Source organism: Botryllus schlosseri, chromosome 10 (genome assembly GCF_051294905.1).
Source record: "Botryllus schlosseri isolate E-star chromosome 10, Bs_hap1, whole genome shotgun sequence".
NCBI classification, from domain to species: domain Eukaryota; kingdom Metazoa; phylum Chordata; class Ascidiacea; order Stolidobranchia; family Styelidae; genus Botryllus; species Botryllus schlosseri.
Window position 1 is genome coordinate 19,336,669 of NC_137245.1, and position 26,258 is coordinate 19,362,926.

At 41.8% G+C, this 26,258-nt stretch overlaps 1 protein-coding gene across 1 annotated transcript in view; it reads left to right on the forward strand.

The window, feature by feature from the left end:
* Positions 1-26,258, forward strand: part of LOC145448721 (homeobox protein cut-like 1) — a 51,697-nt gene that overhangs the window by 4,393 nt on the left and 21,046 nt on the right. The window contains exons 2-14 of the mRNA XM_080327184.1: positions 7,842-7,952; positions 8,710-8,757; positions 8,831-8,909; positions 9,977-10,114; positions 11,476-11,599; positions 11,663-11,739; positions 12,992-13,058; positions 15,958-16,099; positions 16,892-16,957; positions 17,016-17,138; positions 20,833-21,049; positions 22,437-23,074; positions 24,096-24,321. Of these exons, the coding sequence (XP_080183310.1) occupies positions 7,842-7,952; positions 8,710-8,757; positions 8,831-8,909; positions 9,977-10,114; positions 11,476-11,599; positions 11,663-11,739; positions 12,992-13,058; positions 15,958-16,099; positions 16,892-16,957; positions 17,016-17,138; positions 20,833-21,049; positions 22,437-23,074; positions 24,096-24,321 (2,056 nt within the window). The remainder of the gene's footprint in view (positions 1-7,841; positions 7,953-8,709; positions 8,758-8,830; positions 8,910-9,976; positions 10,115-11,475; positions 11,600-11,662; positions 11,740-12,991; positions 13,059-15,957; positions 16,100-16,891; positions 16,958-17,015; positions 17,139-20,832; positions 21,050-22,436; positions 23,075-24,095; positions 24,322-26,258) is intronic.

The following is a 26,258-nucleotide window of genomic DNA, read 5'->3' on the forward strand; positions in this document are numbered from 1 at the left end:
TCTAAAGCATGTGCCGAGACGCATCTTACATTTCTTGTGTAACACTCTTCAAATTTCATTGACCTCCATCTTTGAGTTTGACCTGGAATAGTGTTTAATTGCACAGTAGCTAGTGTTTGTCGTGAACTGTCCAAAGTAGCCACTAATACCTCGGATACTTGGGTACGAGTAAAGTAGCGCATAATTGGTCGAATCAGTACTAGAGCACTTTTGCCGTAATCGCTGCATTGTCTGTCCCATCCTGTTGAATTTTTGTAATACTGACTATGAAGAAAATAACTATACAAGAAATATTATCAATTTCATTGTTTAAAGGTCACACTGTAGGACATCTATATGACCAAAATTTGTGGTGTAATTATCTATCTGAGTAGACAGCCGACGAGGTTGTAGGTTTTATGTATCAAGACGTCGGAAAAATATTATTTTGATAGGAATTAATCATGGAAACAACACCAAGCTCTTAATTAACCTAACTTTTTGTAACACATTAAACTGGCGTAGCCTAAGTAGGCTAACGTTTCGAATATATCTCTATTGTGTATAACACAGGGTTGTAATGACTCGAGTCGCGATTTTCTGATGCCGAGTCGACTTATTTCGAAGAATAATTGAGTAACCACACTGTTGGTATTTTGTCTATTGGTAGCGAGCGGTACTTGAAAAGGCAACCAGAAACTGTTGAATGCGAGAAAAATTAGTATATTATAAATGCAAACCGTTCGATATCACCGAATAGAGCAGGGGTCACCAACCCGGTGCCCGCGGGCACCAGGTAGCCCGCGAGGACTAAATGAGTAGCCCGCGAGCCCATTCTAAAAATAGATGGAATAACAGCAATTACCAATATTCGTCAGATTATTACCAATGAGCTTTTAAATATATAAATCGATCGATTCAGCTATTCTTGTTTAAAACACACTAACATGTAAGTTACATATATAAACACTTATCTTCTATTACAATTAGTAATAGGCCTATATAGATATGTGATAGAATCACCATAAATTCATGGTACGGCGCATTGCCTATACAGGTGACATGACTGAATGCCCCACGATCTTCTTGAAATGGTGGCGGTTCCGATATGATAGCTCGACGACCAGGACAATGCCACAACAATATTACTATTCGGACTCAGATAGCCGTGAAGTACTAGCAGATTTTCAATATCTGTATACCCATTACGTATTGCATCTTTTGACACAGCTTGTTTCTGTTACAATCAACGCAGTTTAATATACCATGTTTCTAACTTTCCGTAATCGTTGCTGCTGTCCGGTATTGTCATTTCTGGATGCTGAACCATAGGAGATTGAAATTGTAACACTGCAAAATGACTCCCACCTCACCGTGCAGCAACGTTTGGTGCATTATTGATACGGAAAAGTACAGTGGTGTATGCGCAGCAGCTATGAAGGTTGCAAGCGTCTATGGTTCAACTTATCGTTGTGAATCAGCCTTTTCGGACATAAACTTCATCAAAAACAAACACAAAACACGCTTAATTATTGCACATCTGGAACACTCACTCAGAATTGCAGTGTCAAGTTAAATACCAGGGTACAGCGCACTAGTTGATATCATACAATGCCAGGCTTCCCACTGACTGCTATAGAAACAGATAACATGATGTCCAGTCCTGCCCAGTGCTATGAATATCAAAGCGGAAATTCAGTGTGGTACGGGTAAACGGCGGGAGTAAATAGTAGCCCGCCGCTTCAATCATTACGTAAAAGTAGCCCTCGGTTACCAAAAGGTTGGTGACCCCTGGAATAGAGTTATAAAAAGTGTTAAACAAGACTTTAACTGGAAACTGAGCAGTCAACGCAATGACTTGGATTCGGACTGGAGTCATAATACCATGACTCTGACTCGACTCTCTGCTTGCTGACTTGGACTCGGACTTGACTCAGTGGTGGATTAAAAATGACTCTACTTGACTCAAGTCAAAACTAAAAAAGTGAGATTGACTTGTGACTCAGAGCCTTGTGACTTCGTTACAACCCTGATGTAACATGCATTTCTGGAAGACAAATGAAATAAAAATGATGCTAGTGTGCCCAACACGCTATACACAAAGTCCAGTACCAAGAATGGCTGGATAAATGAATATGAATCCATGCATTAACGACCATCAGTTGCTTTCTATTGGACCATGACCGTAAAACTAAAGTTGAAATATATGTATGCAATCACGAGACCAAACTAATTAGAGAATCATACTGATTGCCAGACATTTACTAGACTTTCCTGATAAGGTAATGAAAGATAATCTTATTAAATGGATAAATATTATAAAAGTGGGATATTAGACTGAGAAAATTCAATGGTGCTTGCACAACTAGCACCTATAATGCAATTGGCAATATGCACAGTTGCGATGCCTCCTTATTGACGAGATTTGTCCTTATTCGCAGGCCAATTTAATTACTTTGTTTGATATTCAGTATTCATCTTTGGTTGTAATAGCCAGGAATGAGACTGCGATTAGGGCTGGTTCAAAGTGATGAGCTTTTTTCAATTTTTAGTCAACGGCTTCCCAAATTTCACGGTTTGGCTACTTCAATTCACATTTTTAGTCGAAATCGTCGGCTGCTCTTATTTTTTGGATCCATGTTTATATCGACCCGGGTTATATGTCTAGTGTCTACCAAATCCATGAGTAGGCCTATGGTGATAAATTGTGGCCCGCGAGGAGGTTTTGTGCGACCGGCGAGGTAATTCTTGAAATTAGCTAATATCAAAAAATTAGTTACAGTTTATTGTACTCATGCAAGACCAACCAAATATTTGATTAGCCTGACCGCTAAATGCGAGATGTTGATGACTAAAATATCATTTCCGACGCATTGGCATAGCCAGGGGCCAGTCAAATTTTTCGTAGATCTCAGTATATGACCATGGAGTAGAATATTTTGTGGCAGATTTATTTGACTTGATATTTTTATTAGCGCTCCGCGTGATTTATTCTCTTACTTTTATTATTGGAACCCCTCCTGAAAATTCAAAATACGCCCAATTTACAGAATTGAGTCTGGCTATAATTCGCAATTTTGAGAGAACGTGTCGTCCAACTTGCGACGCATGTTCCCCGAAATATTCTATACTGATGTGTCCCGGCCTTGAATAATCCATCCCTTGCCAGCCGAGCCCGCGGTATACAGACGCGACCCTCATTGTATGCGAGTACCATTATTATTGACCAAATTCGTCAATTACCGGTAACTTTGAAAAATTTTCGCGCTTCGTGGGGCTATGCCATTGATATAAACTTTTATTTTATTGACATAATTGTTATCGATTTTGATGCGTAATAATAGATGTCTTGTCCTAATCCAGTTCGCTCTTATTGAACGGCTACCAAAAGGTCATCAATACTCAAGTGACCCGCGCAATGGTTCGTAAACCTCATGTTGCCTCTTTGGCCGAAAAGGTTGCCCACCCCTGTGTTACACTGACATGACTATGTCTAAAAAAATAACCAATAGAGCCGAGTTGCTGGCATGCGCATCATTTGGACAACATGCTCATTTCACGCCTGGCGGTGACCGGGAAATTTTGGATGTTGAATCATATGCTAAAATGCTGCAGTAGTCCCTAGGTCTATAGAGTTATAGAAATTGCAAAATCAATGCTTCATTGTAGAGTTTTATACAGTCATGACTCGTGAACACAATCATGTTGATGGAATGTGCTGGAATGTGTTCACTCGGTTGACAGTGTGATTGAAACTATCTTAGTAGAATGAAAAATGAGACGATGGCAACTGTAGAAAGTATTATGGTTTTCCAAAGGTGGAAGGTAAAATGCCGCCATTAAATCGCCCCTATTGCCATGGGGTGCTCCTACCGAAACTTCTTAAATAGACATGCAGGTAATGTTGCTCACGGTTGCAATCGTAGAATTGTTGCTACCGCAGTCTATCGTTAACTGCAACTGTATTGTGTCGATGGGGATTCTTTGCTAGAAATCGGTACTACGCTGCGCTGCGATTATGTCAGTTTAGTTTGATTAGTAGGCCTATAAAGTCACCAAGAGAGTTAAGGTATACGAATGCTCCACTGATAACCTGCGTTTGCTACCAAGTAGGCAGACTACAAACTTCTCTTCTGATGGTATGGGGCGAATCCCTGTGTTTCAGCAATTTCGAGTGCATTGACTCGTCGCCGATACATCCGTTGAAAGGAGTTGTAAGAATGTTGTGGGGATGCGATTTTGCGGCACCAGACACGTGGAACTGAATGAAAAACGGTGATGGGAATTTCCAAAAGCATTTTAGTATTTCAAGTTCATACTTGCGTAACTCGGGCCAGGCCTCTCCGGACATACTACCCAAACGACTGTATGACTCTTATCCTGATCCGGCCAAGATCCGTCCAGGCTTGGGATTAATGCTCCAATTGCTCCACTCTCCCAAGCTGTTTTCGCATACGTGGTTTTTGAACCAAGCCGAAATAGCGAACATACAATTTTGACTACGTGTTCACTAGGCCTATGGTGTCTCGTGTGCTATTGAGAAAGGTAGTAATAAACAACACACCCGACATCCGTCGAGTGCATGTTCTCAAATACGAAATTGAGATCATGTAGACTGGTTGAGAACATATCCACTGCCCGGTACTAACTGAAGAGGCCGTTGCTAGTGCTGCATTTGGTGACTACTGATCTTTGCGAATCATGATTTTTCTGCCTCCTTTACACAAAAAAGCACCATGTTTCCGCCGTGGTAGAGGAACTGGTTAGTGATTTCAAAGGGGTGCGAACGGGGGTTAGGAAACACTGCCCTAGCAAGACTACTACGCTGTACTGCTTGTGGTCGCGTGTCCAGATTACGTTGATGGTACGAAACATACATCCATGAAACGCGGCGACGTTTCGCTGGATGTATATGTTTTAGCCCGTTATCGCTTTGCATTTCCGACGGTACAAGTGCGTTATCTGCTATATGGGTTAATTCTGAGTAGCTGTTCCAATACAGTCTACTGCTGCGGATGGCGTAAGCAAATATCTATGTCTCGCCTTAAGTTCGGCTCCGTAACTGAATTCGGAAATTCAAATTCGCGTACTTGACCACATTTGCGCCCCAGTACTATATAAACTATAAACTATGTAAAAACCGATTATAATGTAAAAGACGCGTCTATTCCGGCATCCTTCGAAATGCCCAGCCTCGGCGCGGTAGATCAAACCCACCTTGTATATAGAATTAGGCTGCGCGAGTGCGTTGCGAGCACGTTGACTGAGGCGACATTTCTATAAAATAGTGATTTACTGGCAGCATGCATGCGCTATGAAAGAGATATGTTCGAAAAATGCCAAATCGTCTTCAGTGTGGTGTAGATGGGTATTATGTTATTTGCCGTCGAATAAAAGTTACGTAGCCTATTCGAACTTTCCGAGTCGTTCATGCCGCTATGGCTTGATAATGACCAGTACTGGAATCGAAGCTTGATAACTCGATTCGGCATTGAAACATTTGGTTAGGCCTACTCGATTTTGCCTAGCCCTGCGTGGCAACCGCGCGGTAATTATTCACGTACCATTTTCTAACTCGATGCAATGTCGTCACAATTGAATTAGGCTTGTTCTATTTGCCTATTGGTGAATTTGGCATTATAATTGTATTAAGTAATAATTATCATTATTATGAAAGCGATGCATCAACATTGTAATAATAAATTAGAATATCGATGTTTCACTGAGTATGAGCGTGAATTGTGATGTACGGCACTTGGTGACTTCGGCGCTTGGTACGTTGTTGTAGCCTGCTAGCACTATTTATGTAATAATAAATTCGGGTTTGGATCAGGTTTAGGGGCCACCGAGTGGTGATTTCAACGTGCCGGATTCTAGTGCATAATTATCTGGTCTGGTAACCAACGACCAACTTATGGAGCCATTCACGATGCCGTGTCCGGCCGCCTGCGCGCGCTTTATTACCCCACCGCTTTATCGACCGGTTGTATTTGCAGCGACACAACGGTCGGATAGATCAATAACCGTACGCTTCGCGCCAAAGCCAATACAACGCCGCTATCGATTGATAAGAAAAAACAGTTCTCCAGTAACGTGAGAGCTATCGATCCGCGCGTGGAATTCTCGCCGCGCTTTTGGCGGGATCAATCCCAAGTCTTGGTAGGCCTGGTTTTCTTTGAACGCGCGCGCGATCAATGCCACTAGAAATTATTCATTAGCTTCGCGGTGGCGCGACATTATACGGAGTATTACCCGCGAGAGTTGGCGCCCCGCGCCGTCTCTTCGACTGATGTACGATTGAGCATTATGAGCAAATACAACAAATACTATTCCCATCCGCTCAAGGCGCACAATGTACGTTGCGACACGCAAAACACACGTAATCATGTCGAAACGACCAGTAGGCTCCCTCAATCAGATATCCACCTCGGCCTAACGCCCGATGTAATTGTTCTATCCGGGTATCTTTCTTTTTCACGCGATTACTCGCTCTTTTCATCCGTCTCCTTGTATATCCCTGGACTTCTTTGTAAAGAAGCCGTAAGAACGGTGACGCGGGGAAGGTGGAGCCCAGATGAACCTCCGACGTTTCGGCGCAGTTTTGTCGGCTCCGCAATTCAAATGCCGGCGCGCAATTAGTTTGGAAGACCGCGCGGAAACTGTCAATACTGATTTCGTTGTTGTTATTTGTGGAATACATGATGTTTTCGACAACAATAGGCATTTAAACCATGCCTACATGCTACATTCTGTATTATGATTCCGTATCTAATTGAATATATTCATATTGAAATGATCCCTAATATGAATATTGAGTATACTATTCAAGTGTATATTGAAGTTCTGTACCTCCAAGAAGCTTCTTTATAGATTCCGTATCTGTCTACTTGTAGCACGGCCGACTTCTAGGCCGATAACTTACGCGAATCAGTTGGCGAGAAGGAGCCTAGATAAATCCCCGACGCATAGGTATGAATTCTGGAATCGACCTCGAAGGGACTCAACCAGCAAGCCATGCTATTGATTGATTAGCTGGTGATTTATTGTTGGGGATAGCGTTGTGAATTTGAGGCATCGCAGCAAATTGTTAAAGGCAAAGTCGTGGTTTGATCGTCACAACACTGCGTTATTGTTCAATAAAACGGAGTTGTTTGGCTTCGATGACTTATACACCCTATAATATTAGCTTGTGCCGGAACGCTAGGATGCGGTTATCTTCGGCCTGAAAGTATCACATGTCCTTCCGTCAGTCTGTCTTTTTCGAAGTGTCAATTTATACGGAATCTGACAGCGTCGGACAGCATAGTGATGGTGAACTCGAGACACTTGTGAATATACTATTGAAGGGTCTATTCGTGTCGAAAGAAACCCGAATATTTTCGGCGGACACTCGTCCGGAATAATCGTCAGCCACTAGGAGAGAATTGACAAGATCATTGCATATCAACAACCCCCAGAATACGTGGCTAATAGATATTCGACGCCATTGTGGTATTTCGCGTTTTCCGTCGCTTCGCTTTGTAAAGTAGAAACGCAACCGTGAGTCTACGATCTCGTGTAGACCATCCGATTATATTGCTATTAACATGACTGTAAATGTGCAGGCGCTAAGTTGACATGATCGAGTATCATGTCATCATACGCCGCCGCGGGGCGTAGTTAGGCTGAATCTTCATGAGTGAGGTAGCTTGCCGTACTAATGACTATGTTACGGCCAATAGTGACGTAAACAAACGGAAATTGGTACCGGGTAGGTTCGCCTTTCGCCTCTTCGTTTTCGTCCGCATCGGTCAAGGACTTTAGGTCTTTCGGCCTGATACAGAGCAGGAAACCGTGTCTGCTTCACTTGCCTGTTTTTTCAGAGAGATCTCGACGGCAACGCGGCAGACCTCGCCGGGAGACAGGATGCCAGCGACGCCTCCAGAAGGAAACTGGTGGAGCAGAGCAAGGAATTTAAAAAAGCCACGCCGGAGGTAGGGCCTGCCGCACGCGAATTTCTGACTTGGCTGCGTCGCGGCCTAGCTGTCTTTTTCGTTCTGATATTTTTTATAATGATAAATATCAGATAAAAACGCTCCAGCCATGATTCTTGTGGTTTTGTTTGATATGCGTTACTTGATTTTTATCATAGACATTTTGCTGATAATAACTGCTATCAACTCCTGTCTGCTTGTGATATCTAGCGTAGGTAACTCCTGTTGCAAATGGGGAATTTGCAAATGAATGATATCGATACATAGTTCGGACCCGAATTTATTGGATTGGCGTCGACTTCCTGTTGTTGCACAATTGGAATGGAGGAATTGTTTCTTGTTGTTAACACTTCTTGTGATGAACTGATCAGAATGGTTGTTGAACAAAATTGGGACAATAATTCTAAACTCCACAGAATATGGAATGCATATATAACGATATAAACTAATCCATACTCGCCATAGAATTATGAATTAAGTTCTATCAAGATAATTTATCTCCGTAGGCACTGTAAAGCTTCTTACATTGTTACGTCATGCTATGCCGAAGTAGTTTTGGTTTGAATCTTCGTTTATATTCTAGTTTTTGTACCTTGAACTCTTGATATGGGCACAAAAAGAGTCTGAGTTAAATAAATTATACTGCAATGAATGCAATCCTGACAGTGTTATTCGAGTTTAATATTTCTGGAAAAAGTACAATGAATCGCAGATGAAGTAAATTTTGTAGTAGTATTATTGCTTTTGTTTATTTTAGGACGTGAGAAAATCCGTTGCGCCTCTATTGCGAAGCTTTCAGTCCGAGGTAATAATTACTCTTTAAATGGAATGCGCCAGAGTAGCGTGGTCTGATTTGCTATGTTCTCTCCCCGATACAGGTGGATGCATTGTCAAAAAGGAGCAAGGCGTCGGAATCGGACTTCTTAAACCTATATAAGCAGCTGATTGAACTGCCAGGTTTGTTCCATTGATTAGTTTATCTTTTTGCTATTTTGATGTGTGGATGGGGTCCCTGAGGGAATTCATTCATGTGTCAAGGGAATATTATGTGCTTAATCTGTTGTATGGGTTACAAGTTTAGTTGCCTTTTTGAGTAATAGATCAACTTGTGAGGGAAATTGGTAAGTTACTGTCAAATCAGGATTTTTGTCCGTTCTTAGTGCACTAATCTTACATTCTCCACGGCATTTATACTCTAACTCTACAGATCTCATTCGTAAGGAAAGGTTCTAAAACATAATTCCAAGTTGAAATAGTACTTTTTGGTTTGAAAGTTTCAAACTGGTGTACAAGGTGTCCTTAATTGGGTTGTGGTAAAAACTAGTGTGAGTCTATGAAGGTCTCCTTCGTAAGGGAAGGTTATAAAACATAATTGCAAGTTGAAATAGTACTTTTTGGTTTGAAAGTTTCAAACTGGTGTACTAGGTGTCCTTAATTGGGTTGTGGTAAAAACTAGTGTGATTCTCTGAAGGTCTCCTTCGTAAGGGAAGGTTATAGAATATAAATGCAAGTTGAAATAGTACTTTGTGGCTTGAAAGTTTCAAACTTGTGTACTAGGTGTCCCTGATTGTGTTCCAAGCAGACGCTGTCTTCAAATTTAGTAACACACTTCAGAGTCAGTGTTTCACTTGAGTTATGCGTGTTGCCTCGTTCCTACAGTCCAATTTTAGATCTTGTTGCCAATGTAACCAATAGCATGTTTCATTCTTCTCTTGTATATCAACTGTTACTCATGCAATACTGGGTGGGATCGCTACCATTTTTGCTTCAATTCTACTCTTCTACTTTATATTTATTAGAATTTCAAGTTTTGGTTAGTTGTGACTTCGCTTTGAAATAAGATACTATTTTAGGGGATCATTCAGTCAATGATATCATAAATTTATAATAATAGTAATAAACCACGTTTAGATGTGGTTCCCTCCTGTGCAGAGGAAATCTACGTTACCTATCCACTGGAAAGTCTCGGAAGTCGCTATAAAAGCATTTTGTTTCGTGTTGTTTACGCTGTCGAATTATTTCAGATCCTGTTCAAGCGCTGGAGCAAGCGGAACAATTTCAGAAAAGGGCGCAGAGGCTGAACGATGTCGAAACAGAAAATCAAAAGCTCCGCGAAACGCTGGCGGAGTATAACAAGGAATTTGCGGAGGTCAAGAATCAAGGTAGCGCCATCCTGATGACAGGCTGTGTGAAATTGAACTCGGGGAAATCTCAAAAAATGCGATGCCGTACTTCAGAACTCGGTGCAACCTCTATTTGATATCTGGTTAATATCTGTCCCGACTTGGAGTAATCGCATAATTTTTGAGATTGATCGATATTTCGTCGCGATGAACAGACATAATTATTCTTCCGCAATTTTCTAGATGACATTCTTTTTTACAGGAGCGTTGTTGCCCCATTATTGGGGTGACGCAAATCAATCGATGCATTACTTGCTACTTTACAAAATTGCTGCGAACATGTTCAAATTCTGTACTCGTGTTTGTTCAAGTTCAAGAAATTAATTGAATCTGAAATCAACGATAACTGTATTGCAAAAATATAAAACTTGATCACTTCGAAATAGTCAAAGTATTTTGTTATCAATGAATTTTTTCTGCCATTGTAACAGGGGTCGCCAACTCAAAAAGGGTCGTGGGCCACTTTTCAAATTCCGTAGCGGCCGTGGGCCGCATGAATTCAATATCGATGTAAAGTAGGCAACCACGTTTTAAAACTCTACGCCAGTACAATGCTATGCTGCCTAACATAGGCGATGGGCATAGTGACCACAAAAGAAGTAATATATTATTAAAGGAATAAAAATACAGCAAAAGATCACTCATCAATTTCATTTTCTTCTGAACTCTGAGCTGTGTACGATACCTGGAAACGCTTTTGGGGGCTGGATACGTCACTAGCTGAAAGACCATCTCCACGTAAAGCTTGATCTTGTGGGGAAACTCAAAGCCAGTGGTTCTCAATCCTTTTTAGACATGCCCCCTTGATGTTACTGAAACATTTCGCGCCCCCCTTATCGTCATATCACAAAATGCATCCATAATGCTAGCAATCCCAACGGATATAGTTTGATACATGGAAGGTTATGAATGTTGATGAGAGAATTGTATAATATGAATTCCGGACTATATGGAGCAATAACTATAACTATGAATTCGAGGTGAATCGCGCCCCCTTCAGGCGCTTTCACGCCCCCAGTTTCAGAAAGACTGCCCTAAGCCGTTTTCTAATCGTTTCTTGGCAGTGTTTGGGCCATTGCACGTCAATTTTAGCATTTCAAAATGTTTTCTCATCTCAAATCAAGTCGCGGGCCGCAAAATATGACCTCGCGGGCCACATGCAGGCCGCGTGTTGGTGACCCCTGCTTTATAACATGATGGCAGCGTCCAATAGTCGCGTTCCCAACCTAATTGTCTCATGCTGTCGGTCAAGCAATATTGAACTATTGTAAAAAGCATCCCTCCATCAGGTGTGATTTGTTCTGTCGTCAATTAAAAAAAAAACTAATTCGCCGTCGCAGAGGTGACGATCAAAAGCCTACGTGAGAAGGTCCGCGATTATGAAAAAGGCAAAGACGACCTGGCCAAGCAGCTGACGATGGAGAAAAGCGAACAGCTGCAGCGAGAATTTGCAGAGAAGGAGAAGTGAGCTGGTCCCCGTCGACTTTACCTTGACGCGGGGTTGAAAATGTGTGTCTTACGTTATAGAAAACTGCACGAGACCCAGCTTTTGATCGCTACGAAACTGGGTGAGGCAGAACAGATGGCAGCAACTTACAAAGCTGGTGGGTGTTGTTGGATGTGGGTTACGATTAGGACTGGGTATTGGGTATCGATTATAAGACCATCACTTATAACGTCATGGGAGCAGGTACGACGTGGAAAGTTCAAAAGCATACTTTTGATGTGACCGTAAAGAAAATAACGCCACTTGCGTAACACATTAAATGTAGCTGGGTATTTTTTTTTTTAATTTAATGATTTCATTGCATTTTGTAACTATGCTGTGGGTTGATCACGACTTTGCGGTAATGCCATTTCTACTGCCGTTTCTAGTACGTGTTTTGGATGCTGTAACACGACCGATTGATGTTTACACGCTTCCACAGTGGGAGAAAAGTATCGAAACTGTAATTTATGTAGGTAATATAATAACTCTTCGTGGAAAGTGGATAGTTTACTTGCAAAAGCCACAAGAAAGATACATATTTTAATTTGTAAAGTTATCTTTACTGGTAATGACCAGGGCTGGGCGCAATGATTAGAGTAATCGCATCTGAATAATTATTTTAATGATTCGAGTCTAGTAGCAAAAGACGATTTTTCGAGTACTGAAATTATGCGCTCCTCGCTACTGAAAGTTATTTTGTCAACGGGAATTATAGTTTCGACATTATTTTCCACTGTGGAAGCCTTGAAACCTTGATTGGCCGCATCGCAGCATGCGTAACATATAGTACAAGGCTACGACCGTTTTTGGAAAAACTATTCCGAAGTCATGACCCTGCCACAACATTGTCACGAAGTGCAATGAAATCAGTTGGGTCGAAGAAATACCAAAGTATCTTTTGTGTGATGGGAAACAGGCATTATATTCTTTGTGGCGGCACAAAATGTACATATTTGAACTTTGACATATTACATTATGTTGTGACGTCATAATGAGTGATACTCGAATACTACACTCGAAGCATAATACGCGGGTACTCGATTTTGCTCAGCCCTAGTGCATAATGCGTAAGGCTTGGAGAAATCAAATGAAGGACTTGATGCCGTTCGACTAAGACTTCCGTGCCTGTGAAAATTCATACCCAACTTCATTCATACCCGTTCGAGTGCAATTAATATTAGGGTCGGAAAGAATAAGGAAGTCACGCTTGACTGTAATCTTACTTTGATTTACCATCAGCCAAGCTCTAAATTTGATATCCCGTGATAAGGCTACATCTTGAAATGTAATTTAGTGGAAAGTAGTCATGATTTTTCCTTCTGAATGGCGACACATGAAAAAGTAACTTTTCAATTCTCGGTCAACAGCATTGGAGTCTTCGCAGACTGAATTATTCGACTTGAAATCAAAGTACGACGAGGAGAACGCTGCCAAGTACGTATGTTTGCCAGTTGCCATGCATTTTCATTATGACATCAGCCATCACGGTTGTGGTGATGTCGGAAGCAAAGTTTTGGAAGATGGTCTTTAGCCTTGTTAATGCAAGGAGTTATCGCAGGCGTTCCGTAATGGTCGGCGTTGCTACTTTGTAGAAGTTGATTTTTCTACTAGATTACAATGTGAAGTAGCCAATTCCAAGACATGTTTAAGTGGAAGTAGAAATGTAAAGTCTGAAAGGTAGTCCAGTAAATGGTTATGGGGGTAGCATTCTTTTAGTAGTTTGTATGAGGTGATTTCTTTGAAAATGGCATGGTGTATCTTTGCTACTGATGCAAAATGACCAGTGACACTACGCAAATAGCTAGAATCTTTGAAAATATATTTAGGTACCGCGATACGGGACCATCTCTTGCGGTTCTTATGACAATTTCACTCGTAACTGTAAACGTCTCCGAAAGTACTTTCTACTTTCCAACACCAGATTGTAAAATGCAAGTGGTTGTTCCTAGAAACTGTTCGAGTTGAACTGGAAGTTGTCTATAAACATTAAACGTTACCACTTGAGTAAGAAGTACACTGGAATAATCTGATAAAGTACCACCACCTCTTGGAGTGTTATCCCTTTCCTTTTATTGAATCTAAATAAGAAAGAGAATAGCTCTTAAATTTTGACAGTCGACTGCAATAAAGTGAACGATCCACGGACCTTGTCTGTCTTCTGTAGGGTCACGCTGGGTTGGAGCGAAAAAAGTTTTTTTATTAAATCGAAAAAAGAGTCTTTTCAATCCCGACAAATGACCTAAAACTTCAACAAATATAGGCGTTAGAGCAGTGGTTACGAACCTTTTTGGATGTCGGAGCCGCATTTCAAACTTCGGAGTACGTATGGAGCCACATGGAAACACTCGTAGGCTACATATAACGAAATTATTAAAGGTAGCTGGCCTGCCTGTAGATCTCACCATCCAGCTAATTCAAAAGCATGCGCATTGCACATAGACTTCTATAGATTCTATATCGGTTACTTTTGCATTGATAGACGCATGCAGATTGGCCAGTGCTATGCATTGAAATAAACTGAAAATGCATATCGTTACTACAACATAGTATATATATTTCATTATGTGATATAGCTCTTATGCATTACATTCCAGCACTTGATGCCAGAGGGGGTCAAAGTAGTCAAGAAAGCTACTCAAGTAGAAGTAGAAGTACCGACGAAAAAATCTACTCAAGTACAAGTAGAAGTACTTCTTCAATAAGCAACCTAAAACTACTTGAAGTAAAAGTAGAATTGACTGACTTTAAATCTACTCAAGTAAGTAAGTAGTTTTGAAAACAGTCTTAATTCGTTCGCATGGATTGCCAAAAGCTGCAAATTGAGCTATGCGGAAGGTGCAGAGAACTTGATTCGTATTGATGCATCTCATAAGGTGATTCGTATTGATGCATCCCAGGAGGTATCAATTTTCGACAGAATAAGCATTTGTCCGCATCATGGGATGCAAATTAGAGTATTGATATGAAAATGCGATACTAACCGTTTGTTTACTAGAAGACCCAGTTTTAGAGAATATCAAGGCATGGCGCCCTACCCCATATTATAAAGGCCCCAAGTTTAGGCGAACAGAGAACGGACAAGTTGTATCGGATACGGTTTCAACACTTCGCGCGATTAGTATACGTTAATAACAAATACTGTGTGGATCACAAAAATAATATTTAGTGTAGCTTTATTTTCGGAAAAGATACACATTATTGCACTTGCTTTTATGTATGTATGTTCCGCAGACAAAAGAACTGAATGTAATTAGAACTCAATTTGTGATACTCGGAATTGAATGTGATATACAAATACCACTTCTAAAAAGTGGAAATATAGTTCATGTCTTTTGTCCATAAAGTTTCAAAGGTGATCTGCTAAAACAGGTGCAACGTTAAAAAAAGCCGGATTTTCCAGATTAGCAGGACACGTCATGGGCTGCTAGATTACGATATGAGAGGTAGGCTTAATTGCCGGATTGCAAAACGGTAGTTTCAAACGTTATGGCGAGCCATATTTACTGTGATGAAATATTCGATATGGGCAACAATGCGGTGTGAGCGGAACCAAGCAATCCGGTACCTAAATTATATTCACTGATACTTTCGTGAAAACAGATTTGTCACTCAATAACTACTGTGCGCGAAGCGCAAAAAATTTCCGGTATTTACTTGACTTTTATGAATATTAAATGTTGGTAATCCGCGAAAACAGCTCCGAAATTCCTCAGGCTATCTTTCGTATTGGGGGAATAAACTACTTCTACTTGACAAACTGAAAATAGCGAAAAGTAAGTAAGTAGATCACAAAATATTACGAAGTAGAAGTAGAAGTAGAGAAAATCAGATCTACTTGAGTAAGTACCAGAAGTAGAGCAAAACAACTTGAGTACTTCCAAAAAGTAGAAGTACTTCGTTACTGACCACCTCTGCTTGATGCACAGGTTTGAGGTGGAGTATACGCTAGGTAATATTGGGACTATTGCCATTTTTGCTTGACTATGAGCCGCTACTTGTGTCGGAATTTACTCTTCACAGAGACCATCGGTAAAGGTCTATAACCAGCAGAACTTGTCTGGCGGGTATTCATCCATGAGTTTGAAGCTAGCCTGCAAGAATTCTCTTTCCCCGTTTGCAGAAGCGGCCTTGAGCGGCTTTTGACATAACCAATATCCCCTATTTCAGCATTCATGTACAGAAATTGACTATAACTATTCATCAAAACAAACAACAACTGTCCATTATATTTTTGTGGCGGCAGACCTGAAGACAATGCTTGGAAGTGTGGTCACTTGGTCCTACCATTGTACGACTAGGAGTGTCTCATTTTTTCCGTCACAATGTTTTTCAGACAAGCTGAGCTGGACATTGTCGTGAGCGATCTTGAAAGAATGACTCAGCGCGTCGCGTTTGCCGACAAGGAGATAGAGACGCTGAAAGAGAAGTCTGCGTCCTCGCATGTGGAAGATAAGAAATCATCGGTGACGACCATGGTATTATCAATATCGTTGATTCAATTATAATAATAAATGGAATATCCATGTTAAATCAACCAAAACATAGAAATGGTCTCGGTCAGGTTTTCAAAGTCATCATTGTAACGAGTTTTGCTTGAAGTACTGTTCATATAGAAGTGGAGGTCGTCTTAAACATAAACACTCAAGTACCTGATAAAGTAGAAGTACTTCGTTACTGGCCACCTTTGCCTCCAGTTTTCGTTCAAACGTTGTGCGTTTGTAATGAACGTGATTAGTCTGCCGCAACATATGTCATGAAACCGCTGTTGTTGACTTTGTCAAAACGATTCATGTATCTCGGGGTTGTAACGAAGTCACAAGGTTCCGAGTCACAAGTCAATCTCACTTTTATAGTTTTGACTCGAGTCGAGTCATTTTCAATTCACCACCGAGTCAAGTCCGAGTCCAAGTCAGCTAGTAGGGGGTCGAGTCCGAGTCATAGTATTTTGACTCGAGTCCGAGTCCAAGTCATGTTGGTCACTGTTCAGTTTTCAGTTCAATCCGGTTCAACCCACTTTTCCAACTCTGCACGCGTGATATAGAATGGCGCGCATTCATTTTATTCAGTTTTAACAGTTTCTGGCCCGATTTTCCAAGTATCAGGACTGATAGTTGAGACACCACTAGTGTGGTAATTTTACTATTTTCCAAGTTGCAATGAAATTTCTGTCTTGGCCGGCCTAGAGTCTCGAGTCATATGACTTGGTTCGAGTCATGCACAATGACTCGAGTCACTACAACCCTGATTTATCTTTGCTTTTTGATTAGGAGGAAAGTTTCGAGGCTCTGTCGCGATCCAGCTTGGAGGCCGAACTGGCCAGCAAAGAGAAAGAGGTTGGCGCGGTTATATTCTCATTTTCCGGCGTCTCCAGCAGAACGATTTGTCTTGTAGATCGGTCAGCTCATAGAAGACGTCCGCCATTTGCAAGGCTCGATGGGAAAACTGCGAGAGTCGTCCGCGTCGGCCATCGCAAAGCTAGAAGACGATCTGACAGTGAAAAATGATCTGTGCGCGGTAAATTTCTTTGAGAATAAGTAGTGGCATTTTTTCATAGAACAATCTTCTGATATGCCGAATCCTTCAACCATGTTGTTCCCGTAATGTCATTCTATAGCCCTACCATATTACTAAGGCAAACTGGTTTGTGGTTGGGAAGGAAAGGGCCAGAATGGCATTTTTATAATTTATGTAAGTTATGCTGATCCATGTTCGTAAGGGCTTACTGACCATAATATTCCATAACATAAAATGACATTAATGGAACCGGTAGATTGCAATATGAGCATTGTAATTATGCACTTGCATTTGAAAAGTAAAAGAACAATGTCATGGGGGTTAATTGAGAGATCGAATAAATTTTCCATTGAAAGCCTCGAAATATTCAGAAGCCAAACTGTTCACACCACAGATAATAGTGTAGCTAAGAACGGGGTCTTCACTGTGTGACCTAATCTCAATTTAAGTTATTTTGATCTCTGAAAAGCTACCCGATGACTAGAAAAAATGGCCATCGCATCAGGCTCCACTCTATTTATGCCATTTCATGCCTGAAATAAGCTAACTCAATACGGGACACGCTAGTCACAGTCCAACTTATTGTGTCATTGCCAAAGGATAATCTGATTTTGTAGTCTATTGCGGATGTGTTTCAACATTGCCATTTCAGGGATACCCTGAAACCAGTCCGCGTACCCCAGTTTTAGAAACCCTGGGACGCTAAAGTGTGTGCAGTAAGGTAGTGGGATGTGTTTCGGTCGGAGATAATCTTTTTATTCAAATCTTATCAGTGGTCTTTGACCAGAGGTGGTCAGTAACGAAGTACTTCTACTTTTTGAAAGTACTCAAGTAGTTTTCCTCTACTTCTGGTACTTACTCAAGTAGATCTGATTTTTTCTACTTCTACTTCATAATATTTTGTGATCTACTTACTTACTTTTCGCTATTTTCAGTTTGTCAAGTAGAAGTAGCTCAACCCCCCAATACCAAGAAGTAGTTTAATCCCCCAATTCGAAAGATAGCCTGAGGAATTTCGGGGCTGATTTCACGGAGTACCAACATTTAATATTCATAAAAGTCAAATACAGCCCAGAAATTTTGTTGCGCTTCGCGCACAGTAGTTATGGAGTGACAGATACGTTCTCGCGAAAGTATCAGTGAATACAATTTAGGTACCGGATTGCTTGGTTCCGCTCTCACCGTATTGTCGCCCATATCAAATATTTCATCACAGTATATAATGGCCCATCATAACTTTGAAACTGATCTTTTGCAATCTAGCATTTACTTATCATATCGTAATCTAGCATTCCATGGTGTGTCCTAATCTGGAAAATTGGACTCTGACTTTTTTTAAACTTTAGACCTGTTTTATCATCCCACTCCTGAAACTTTCTGGACTGAAGACATGAAATTCATTCGACAATTTTTTGCGTAAGCGACTGTAGGATTTCTGACAATCCAAAAGTCATCTTCCAGAGCGCAGAAATTACTGAATCGGGTCTTGATCGAAAGCTGTTGTCGCACTGATTCCAAAAATATGAATGAAAATCTGGTCACGCTCCAGTCTTTGACGAAAAACCACCCTCATGATCTGAAATGTCCATTGTTCAGAACAATCGGATAACTGCGATCCAATGCCCGTAACAATGACCCGTTGCGACTCTCCGATTGTTCAAACAATGCCGATATTTCAGACTTGGAGAGCGGATTCTAGGTGGATTAGTGCCTGATCATATTTTAATTTATATTTTCGGAATCGGTGCGACAGTAGCTTTCGATCAAGACCAGATTCAGTAATTTCTGCGCTCTGGAAGATGACTTGGATGCCTAGAACGCCAAGCACAGCCCTGCTCACATTGGCAAAAGCGACATTTCTTGGAATTGAAGCGATTAACCCCCGCGAAATTGTCATAAAAACGCTCTGCCATAGATATGTCCAAAAATACCTGATTATCTTCAATTTAGTGTAACTAGCATTATTTTATTTGTGACCACATTACATTTACACATTTGAACTTTCCATTTCACCAATGCTGTCATGATGTCATGACTGGGTTCTAATGACTCGCCTTGAGGCACGATTTTTCGGTGACTCGACTTCACTAGATTCATTTTTTTAAACGCGTAAAATGACTTGACTCGAGACTAGGACGGCCAAGACAGACATTTCATTGTCAATAGTGAAGTCACCTCATTATTGGTATTTCCTCTATGAGTCCTGATACTTGGAAAACAGGCCCGGAAACTGTTAGTACTGAGGAAAATTACGATATTATGAATGCGAGCCAACACTCGAGCAGAGTTTAAAAAGGCGATTTGAACCGGATTGAACTCAAAACTGAACAGTGAACACAATGACTTGAACTCGGACTCGAGTCACAACACTATTACCCGGACCCGATCCTCTAGACTTGGACTCGGACTTGACTCGATTGCGAATTGAAAATGACTCGACTTGACTCGAGTCAAAACTATAAAAGCGAGATTGACTTGTAACTCGTAACCTTGTGACTTGCCTGCCACCCTGTGTCATGTTGAGGGATACTTGAATACTAGACCTGAAACCTACTCAATTCTGAATCAGATCGCTGAGGTACTCAGTTTTGCTGAGCCCTATGTGTGACTAACTCAGCATGATTGATGTCATAACAATGAGGTGACATCCTCTGCGTGTCGCGGTAACAAAATCGCTCCTATTTCTGACGCTATTCCGTATTTGAAGAGCTTCTTTGAGGTACAGAATTTCATTATACAATTGAATAGTATATTCATATTGAAATAAACCCGATTATTTTCGGCCGACACTCGTCATATATTCATACTGAAATAAACCCGATTATTTTCGGCCGACACTCGTCAGGGGTAATCGTCAGCAACTAGCAGATAATTGGAAAGAACATTGTATATCAACAATCGTATCAACAATCGCTTAAGCGTGATGCTGACTGATCAAAGGCCATCAATTCTGCCATCGGCAAACATCTGTTAGATAATCCGATTTGTGCGAATAATTATCGAGACGACAGATTTCGCGTAGTCGGGAGGGGCCGCTCACACTTCCATTTGTGTGCCTTGGAGTCGACTTTTATCAAAATACACCAACCAAAACTCTGTCGACAAAAGGAGTTCGTGTACCACCTAAAAATAGTACATTGGACGCTCTCTCATTCGAAATTTCATGCTGGTGACGTCATATTTTGTGATACGATTGCTGATATACAATGTTCTTTCCAATTCTCTACTAGTCGCTGACGATTACCCCTGACAAGTGTCAGCCGAGAATATTCGGGTTCATTTCAATATGAATCTTCTATTCAATTGAATTCCGTATTTGTCGATGAAATGCATTAATTTATTACTGACGCTTCTTAGAAATCTTTGCAAACCTTGCCGACCACTTGTTTCTGAAGAACTCTTATATAAAAACCTATATAGTGCAAGTAACGCTCTATTCGTCTCGATACCAGAATGAAAGTAATTACAGTTTGTTATGAGCGCATTTGTATATTGGTTGGTATTCAAACACTCGATTGATTCTGGCGTTAATACTGAAGATTATCCTGCGTCTTTTGCGGCTATTTATATATTTTTTCAGACGGCTGTATTTCAATCGTATCAGTAGAATATATCCTATTATCCATTCGGCTTTTGGCTTAGCGAACGCCGCAAATATTTTAATATTTAACGCCTCCGCGACGCCATTTTCCAGGAGCTACGGAAGCAAATCGACGAACGTAGCGACTACGATGAGATAAAGCGCGAGTTGCGTATCATAAAATCCACCGAGTTCTCTTCGTTTGACGCCGCGGAAAATCAATTCGCCGGCTCCTCCAAGTCGAAAAGCCTGGAACTGCTTCTGATGGAGAAGAACAGGGTTCAGCAGTCGGAGAACACGTCGCTGCGTGCCGCGAACGCTCAGCTGACTGGTGAGTGGACGGTGGCTTCCAGTCTACGTGTATTTGCATCGCCAGCGTAACATCTCTGATATATATTGAACTGGTTGGCGTAGCTCTGAGAAAAAGGCGCGTCGGTCCTTGTACAAATTTTTGATATCTTCATTATGATCTAACTATGTGTCTGTGACATCACATAATCCTTATTCTGGATTTATTTGAGTCCTTCCGTTACTGCGATCTGTAAACCTGTAAATGTGTGTTCGTAGCTAAATTCTAATCTTGAATTAATCTGCTGTGACGTTACGCTGGCGATGTGCGTTTTTGTGGATATTCGCATGCGTTTCACTGTTCGATTTTCAACGATCGTGGCGGCAGACAATCAAACAAGCATCGTCTCAAGCTCTGAGGTATTTCTATGCAGCTGGGAGAATATTGTTTTCGGGGGTTAGGGTGTAGGCGGACAGTGTGTTGATACATCGAGTAGAGAGAATTGCTTTTATGGCACAGATAGACTGTATAATCGCGTATCACCACGTTTCCCAAAAAGAATCGTCTTTTCCTGGGTTTACGGTCATATTCAGGTCGATGTTCTGCAGTGTGCAGTATGTAGACCTGACCATGTGATACAATAGCTACCAACACTTGGACGTTTTGCATTAGAACATATGGGTTAAGGTAGGGTCAGGGTTAGTTCTAGGGTTATAAAGTCACTCATGCTCAATTGTCATATTTCATCGTGTCAAATGCCAGGCAACCGCTAGGTATATGGGTAACTGACAATAGCTTTCTGTCGCCTGTGTCGTATTTCCGCCCTTGACTTGAGTGCAAGATTTGGGACTCTGAACATTTGAGAAATTTAAAAATAGGTAATCGACCAGGACCTAGATGACCAAAGGTCATATCACTGTTCATCCCGGGATTCTGATGCTGGTGACTGAAAAAAGTAAATAACACCACGGCCTCATTGACTGTTATAGTGAATTTATTGACGACCTTTGTTTGGTTTTCAATCATCAGCTTCCCAAATGCTACTCAGTATTGGGATGTCCCTAATCTTTGTTACACGGGGCCACCTGTATTTTACCTCGTTGTGTCGAGGCACCCGCAATCAGACCAAACGGCGCCCCGGCTCAGAACCACTGGGATAACCGATCATGACCGGATTGTGTCAAGTATCAGGCAGCCTTGTTTTGTCGTCTCTAGGCGCGGTAGCGTGTTATTGCTTGGCTCTGTGTCGTCACAGTGCAAAATCACAGCGATGTCCTCCCTGTGTGAAAGCACGAAATTCCGGCGTCACTGCGGCGAAGAGGTCGCGACCGGGAATGCATCACTGTGATTGGGCCCGTGTGTCGTTTCGTAGGCTTTTTTCACGCTGATGCAGTGATGCATAACCCGGTTGCAACCCTCTTTTTCGCAGAGACACGGCAGCGACGTGATGATAATTCGGAAAAGACGCCGCGTCGCAGGCTGAGGACGCCTCCGTCTCGCAGCGCGTCCACACAGGACCCCTTCAGCCCGACGCACTCCAACTCTGCCGGTGCTTTCCTTGACCCCATAGACGCGCTGTCGCAGCTGCAGCTACAGAACCAAAGACAGCTGAGCGCTCTTTTGAACTTGAAGATTTTAGCGAGTTTGAAAGCGGTCGCGTCTCAAAGCGCAAGCGCCGCGCCTCTCTTGTCAAGTTTTATGAACTTTCAACCGATACCTTCGCCGAAACCCTTACGTAGTAATAATGATCTTCTTGATAACGCGAATCGCAGTGCCAATTACCGCGCTGGCGACGCGCAGAACTTAGCTAGCTACTTTGCGCTTGCGCAAAGTGCGGGTTTAGGCCGGCGCTCGCGGTCTGAAAACTCTGACCAGTCCGATATCGAGGAGAGGGCGATGTCTAATTCGAGGAACCGTACTGCCGTGAGACGTCCGAGCGAACCTGGTGCTTTGGGTGTCGGTGGTAGCAATAGGCGTAGGACGGAGGCGGGTCGCGCCCGAAGTTTGAGTCACACCGGCGGTTCTGACGCCGTGAACAATGTGGACACCGACGAACTCACGAGACAGGTACGTTGGCAATCAGCATGCATTTTATATGCGTAGGAGGTCATTAATGAAGTTTTTCTGCATTTTCGGAGTACTCGGAGTAGATATTGCTTTCTCAAACGGTTATGATTAGGGTGATTTTTTTTTACCTAAAAATCAGAAGATTTTGACCCAAAAAATCAAAATTTTGACATTTTTTTACCCTAAAAATCTTAAGTTAGCCCAAATTTGATCTAACGTATGAAAATTAGGTGTTTTCCCACATAATGTTAGAATTGTACTACTTATCTTCATTCCTGGTTGGAACTGTCTGTCCTCATCATGCGCTTCTTGATATAAGAACCATGCAATGCCCACGCAGTCTTGCTTCAGTTGGGATATTACGGTATGATGAGCATAACACCGTGTCAGCCTATTTGTTTAATTTGAATTTTTACGATTCACAATGAGCAGACAATGGGCCGTCCACAACGGTAGGCCTATAAAGTAGGCTACAAGCTGAAAATGTCAAATGATAAATGACATGTCAAAAAAAATCGCCCTAGTTATGATTTTAGGTTACTTTTACTTTTGGTTGAAAGTTTTAAGCTGCGTAGAATATAGTATTCCTTCACTACCTCTACTCCAGTACAAACTATGTTCATTTTCCGTTACTTCTAAGTAACCATAAACGATGTATGGAACATAAATGTAGTGATAGAATACCGGTAGTACTTACTGAGGTCCCCCCCCCCCCCCCATTATCATTACAGTATAACGCAATTGATTCGGTAATATACTAATCGCTAATAAAACCCTGATCGGGTATGGCCAGAAGTGTTCGGAAGAATTCCTTGTTGGGACTTATTCAAGCCCTAGTTTTGCCTAGAAGACTGAAAATTTTGAAGTAGACGAAGGAGTCTGAAATACCAACCACTTGAGTGAGCAATGCAAGTTGGAGAACCTACTCGGGTACTCCAAAATAGAAGTATGTCTGTACTGACCACCTATGGTAGTAATCAACAAGCCATACCCGCATTGCACACCATCAACACTTTTTCAGGTGAAGACAGTTCTGCAGACAAACAACATCGGCCAGCGAGCCTTCGGCCAGTATGTTCTCGGCTTGAGCCAGGGTTCTGTCAGCGAAATCCTGTCCAAACCCAAGCCCTGGTCGAAACTCACCTCGAAGGGCAAAGAGCCTTTCTACAAGATGATGGAGTTCCTGGCGTCGCCGGATCACGTGGACTCTCTGAGAACGCTGCAGCGTCGCGACAGAGACGGCAAGGGTAAGTTTGGCACTGGTAGAAAAGGCTGGGTGCAATGATTCGAGTACTCTAATCGAAATAGAGTATAAAGTGTATTGAGTCGAGTGGTGAGAGGCCATTTTTCGAGCACTGAAATTGTGCTATGATTTATTTTAATAAACAAGAGTTATAGTTTCGATACTTCCCACCGTGGGAGCCTTGGGAACCTCAATTAGTCGTGTCACATCATCTATAAAATAAACAAGTCATTTGGGGTACAGAGCTTTAGTATTTGAAGAGCTTCTTGGAGGTACAGAACTTCAATATACAATCGTATAGTATGTTCATATTGAAATGAACCCGAATATTTTCGGCTGGCTTTCGACGGGGGTAATCGTCAGCAACTAGCAGAGAATTGGAGAAAACGTATATCAACAATCATATCACAAAATATGATGTCATCAGCATGAAATTTCTAATAAGAGAGAGTTCAATGTACTATTTTTAGATGGTACGCGAATTTTTTGACACAGCCTTGGCTGGTGTATTTTGATTAAAGTCGACTCCAAGGCACACAAATGAAAGTGTGAACGCCTGAACGGTCCCTGGCGATTACCCCTGATGAGTGTCAGCCGAAAATATTCGGGTTCATTTCAATATGAATGTACTATTCGACTTTAGTATTACACAAAATATAATATAAGTCTAGCCGTGTCTTCGTAGAGATTAAAAGCATAGTCACCGGGGTGATAGAAACATCCATCGAAAAGAGCATCAAAGATATGTCGCTATTCTTCATTTTTAGTTATTCTTCACCGTTGCTTGACATTATCAATATGAAGTTATTATTTCATGTCATCTGAAAATGGCACAAAGCTATGCGCTTAATGGGAATGACATTTTTGTGAAGTGCGTGATCTATCTGCAGCATTGTCACAAATTGCATTGAAATGATACCGTCCGAATTATCTTGAACTGGCATTGTTTTCTTTGTGGTCTTGTAGAAGGAGCTTATTTGTGGCGTAATGGTGAAGCGTCCGGATACTTGATTGGTAGGTCGTGGGATCAATCCGCGACTGGGTCACATCATGACTTCCCCGCTTGGCGCTCAGCATTACCGGGATAGCAAGAAGGGGTTGTGCGAGACTTGAAAAGCCTTGCAAAGCCATATCTGCACCTTTCTTGTCCAGCGGCATATTCACATCATGCACTCATGGTATGCATATGCACAGATCGGGTGTATGTATATCATTAGTCGGTTTGTATGCTGCGAAAACATCCAGAACGAAAATACATAACGTGCTTTCCTTTCAGGCTGTTATAATGAACGATACTAACGATCCATTCGAGATTGAATCACTCGCTCGATTTTGCCCAGTCTTGCCGGTAGATGGCGTTACTGAGTAACCGACACTATCGGCCTTTAATTGTTATTTTTCTTTCTGTTAATGTTATGTACTTTTGCGCTCGCTGCATCCGAACTACATTCGCGCGTCGCAAGGAAAATTAACGCGTGTTTTATGAGCCCGCGTCGGATTTCGAGGTGATGTTTCGCGACCCGTATTGCTTCCCTGAAGAGACTCAGTTTACAATTGACGCCTGTCGCGTATTGTGCGGCGGCGCGGTTAGATTAATGCGTCGAGAGGTCACCTAATTGTTGAAAGGCCGCTGGCCTGCGCGCGACGCCAGTTTGATGGCTTGCCCGACTGCGCGTGTGTGTTTCTCAATAGTTTAGCGCTTGGTAAGGGAAGGTTGAGAATCCTAGTAAAATTGTCAGATCTTATATTATAACGTAACGACTCAGTGATTCCCAGGGACTAGTGTGCCGCCGCAGATTCTCAGGTACGCCGCGAACATTTTTGGAGTTTAGGAAAAGAACTGCATAAATATTTTGACAAAGGACTGAAGACTAGCACACGCGACTTGAAGGCGCTTCAACTTCTTCAACAGCTAAGCGCAGGTGACAATGAAATCAGTTA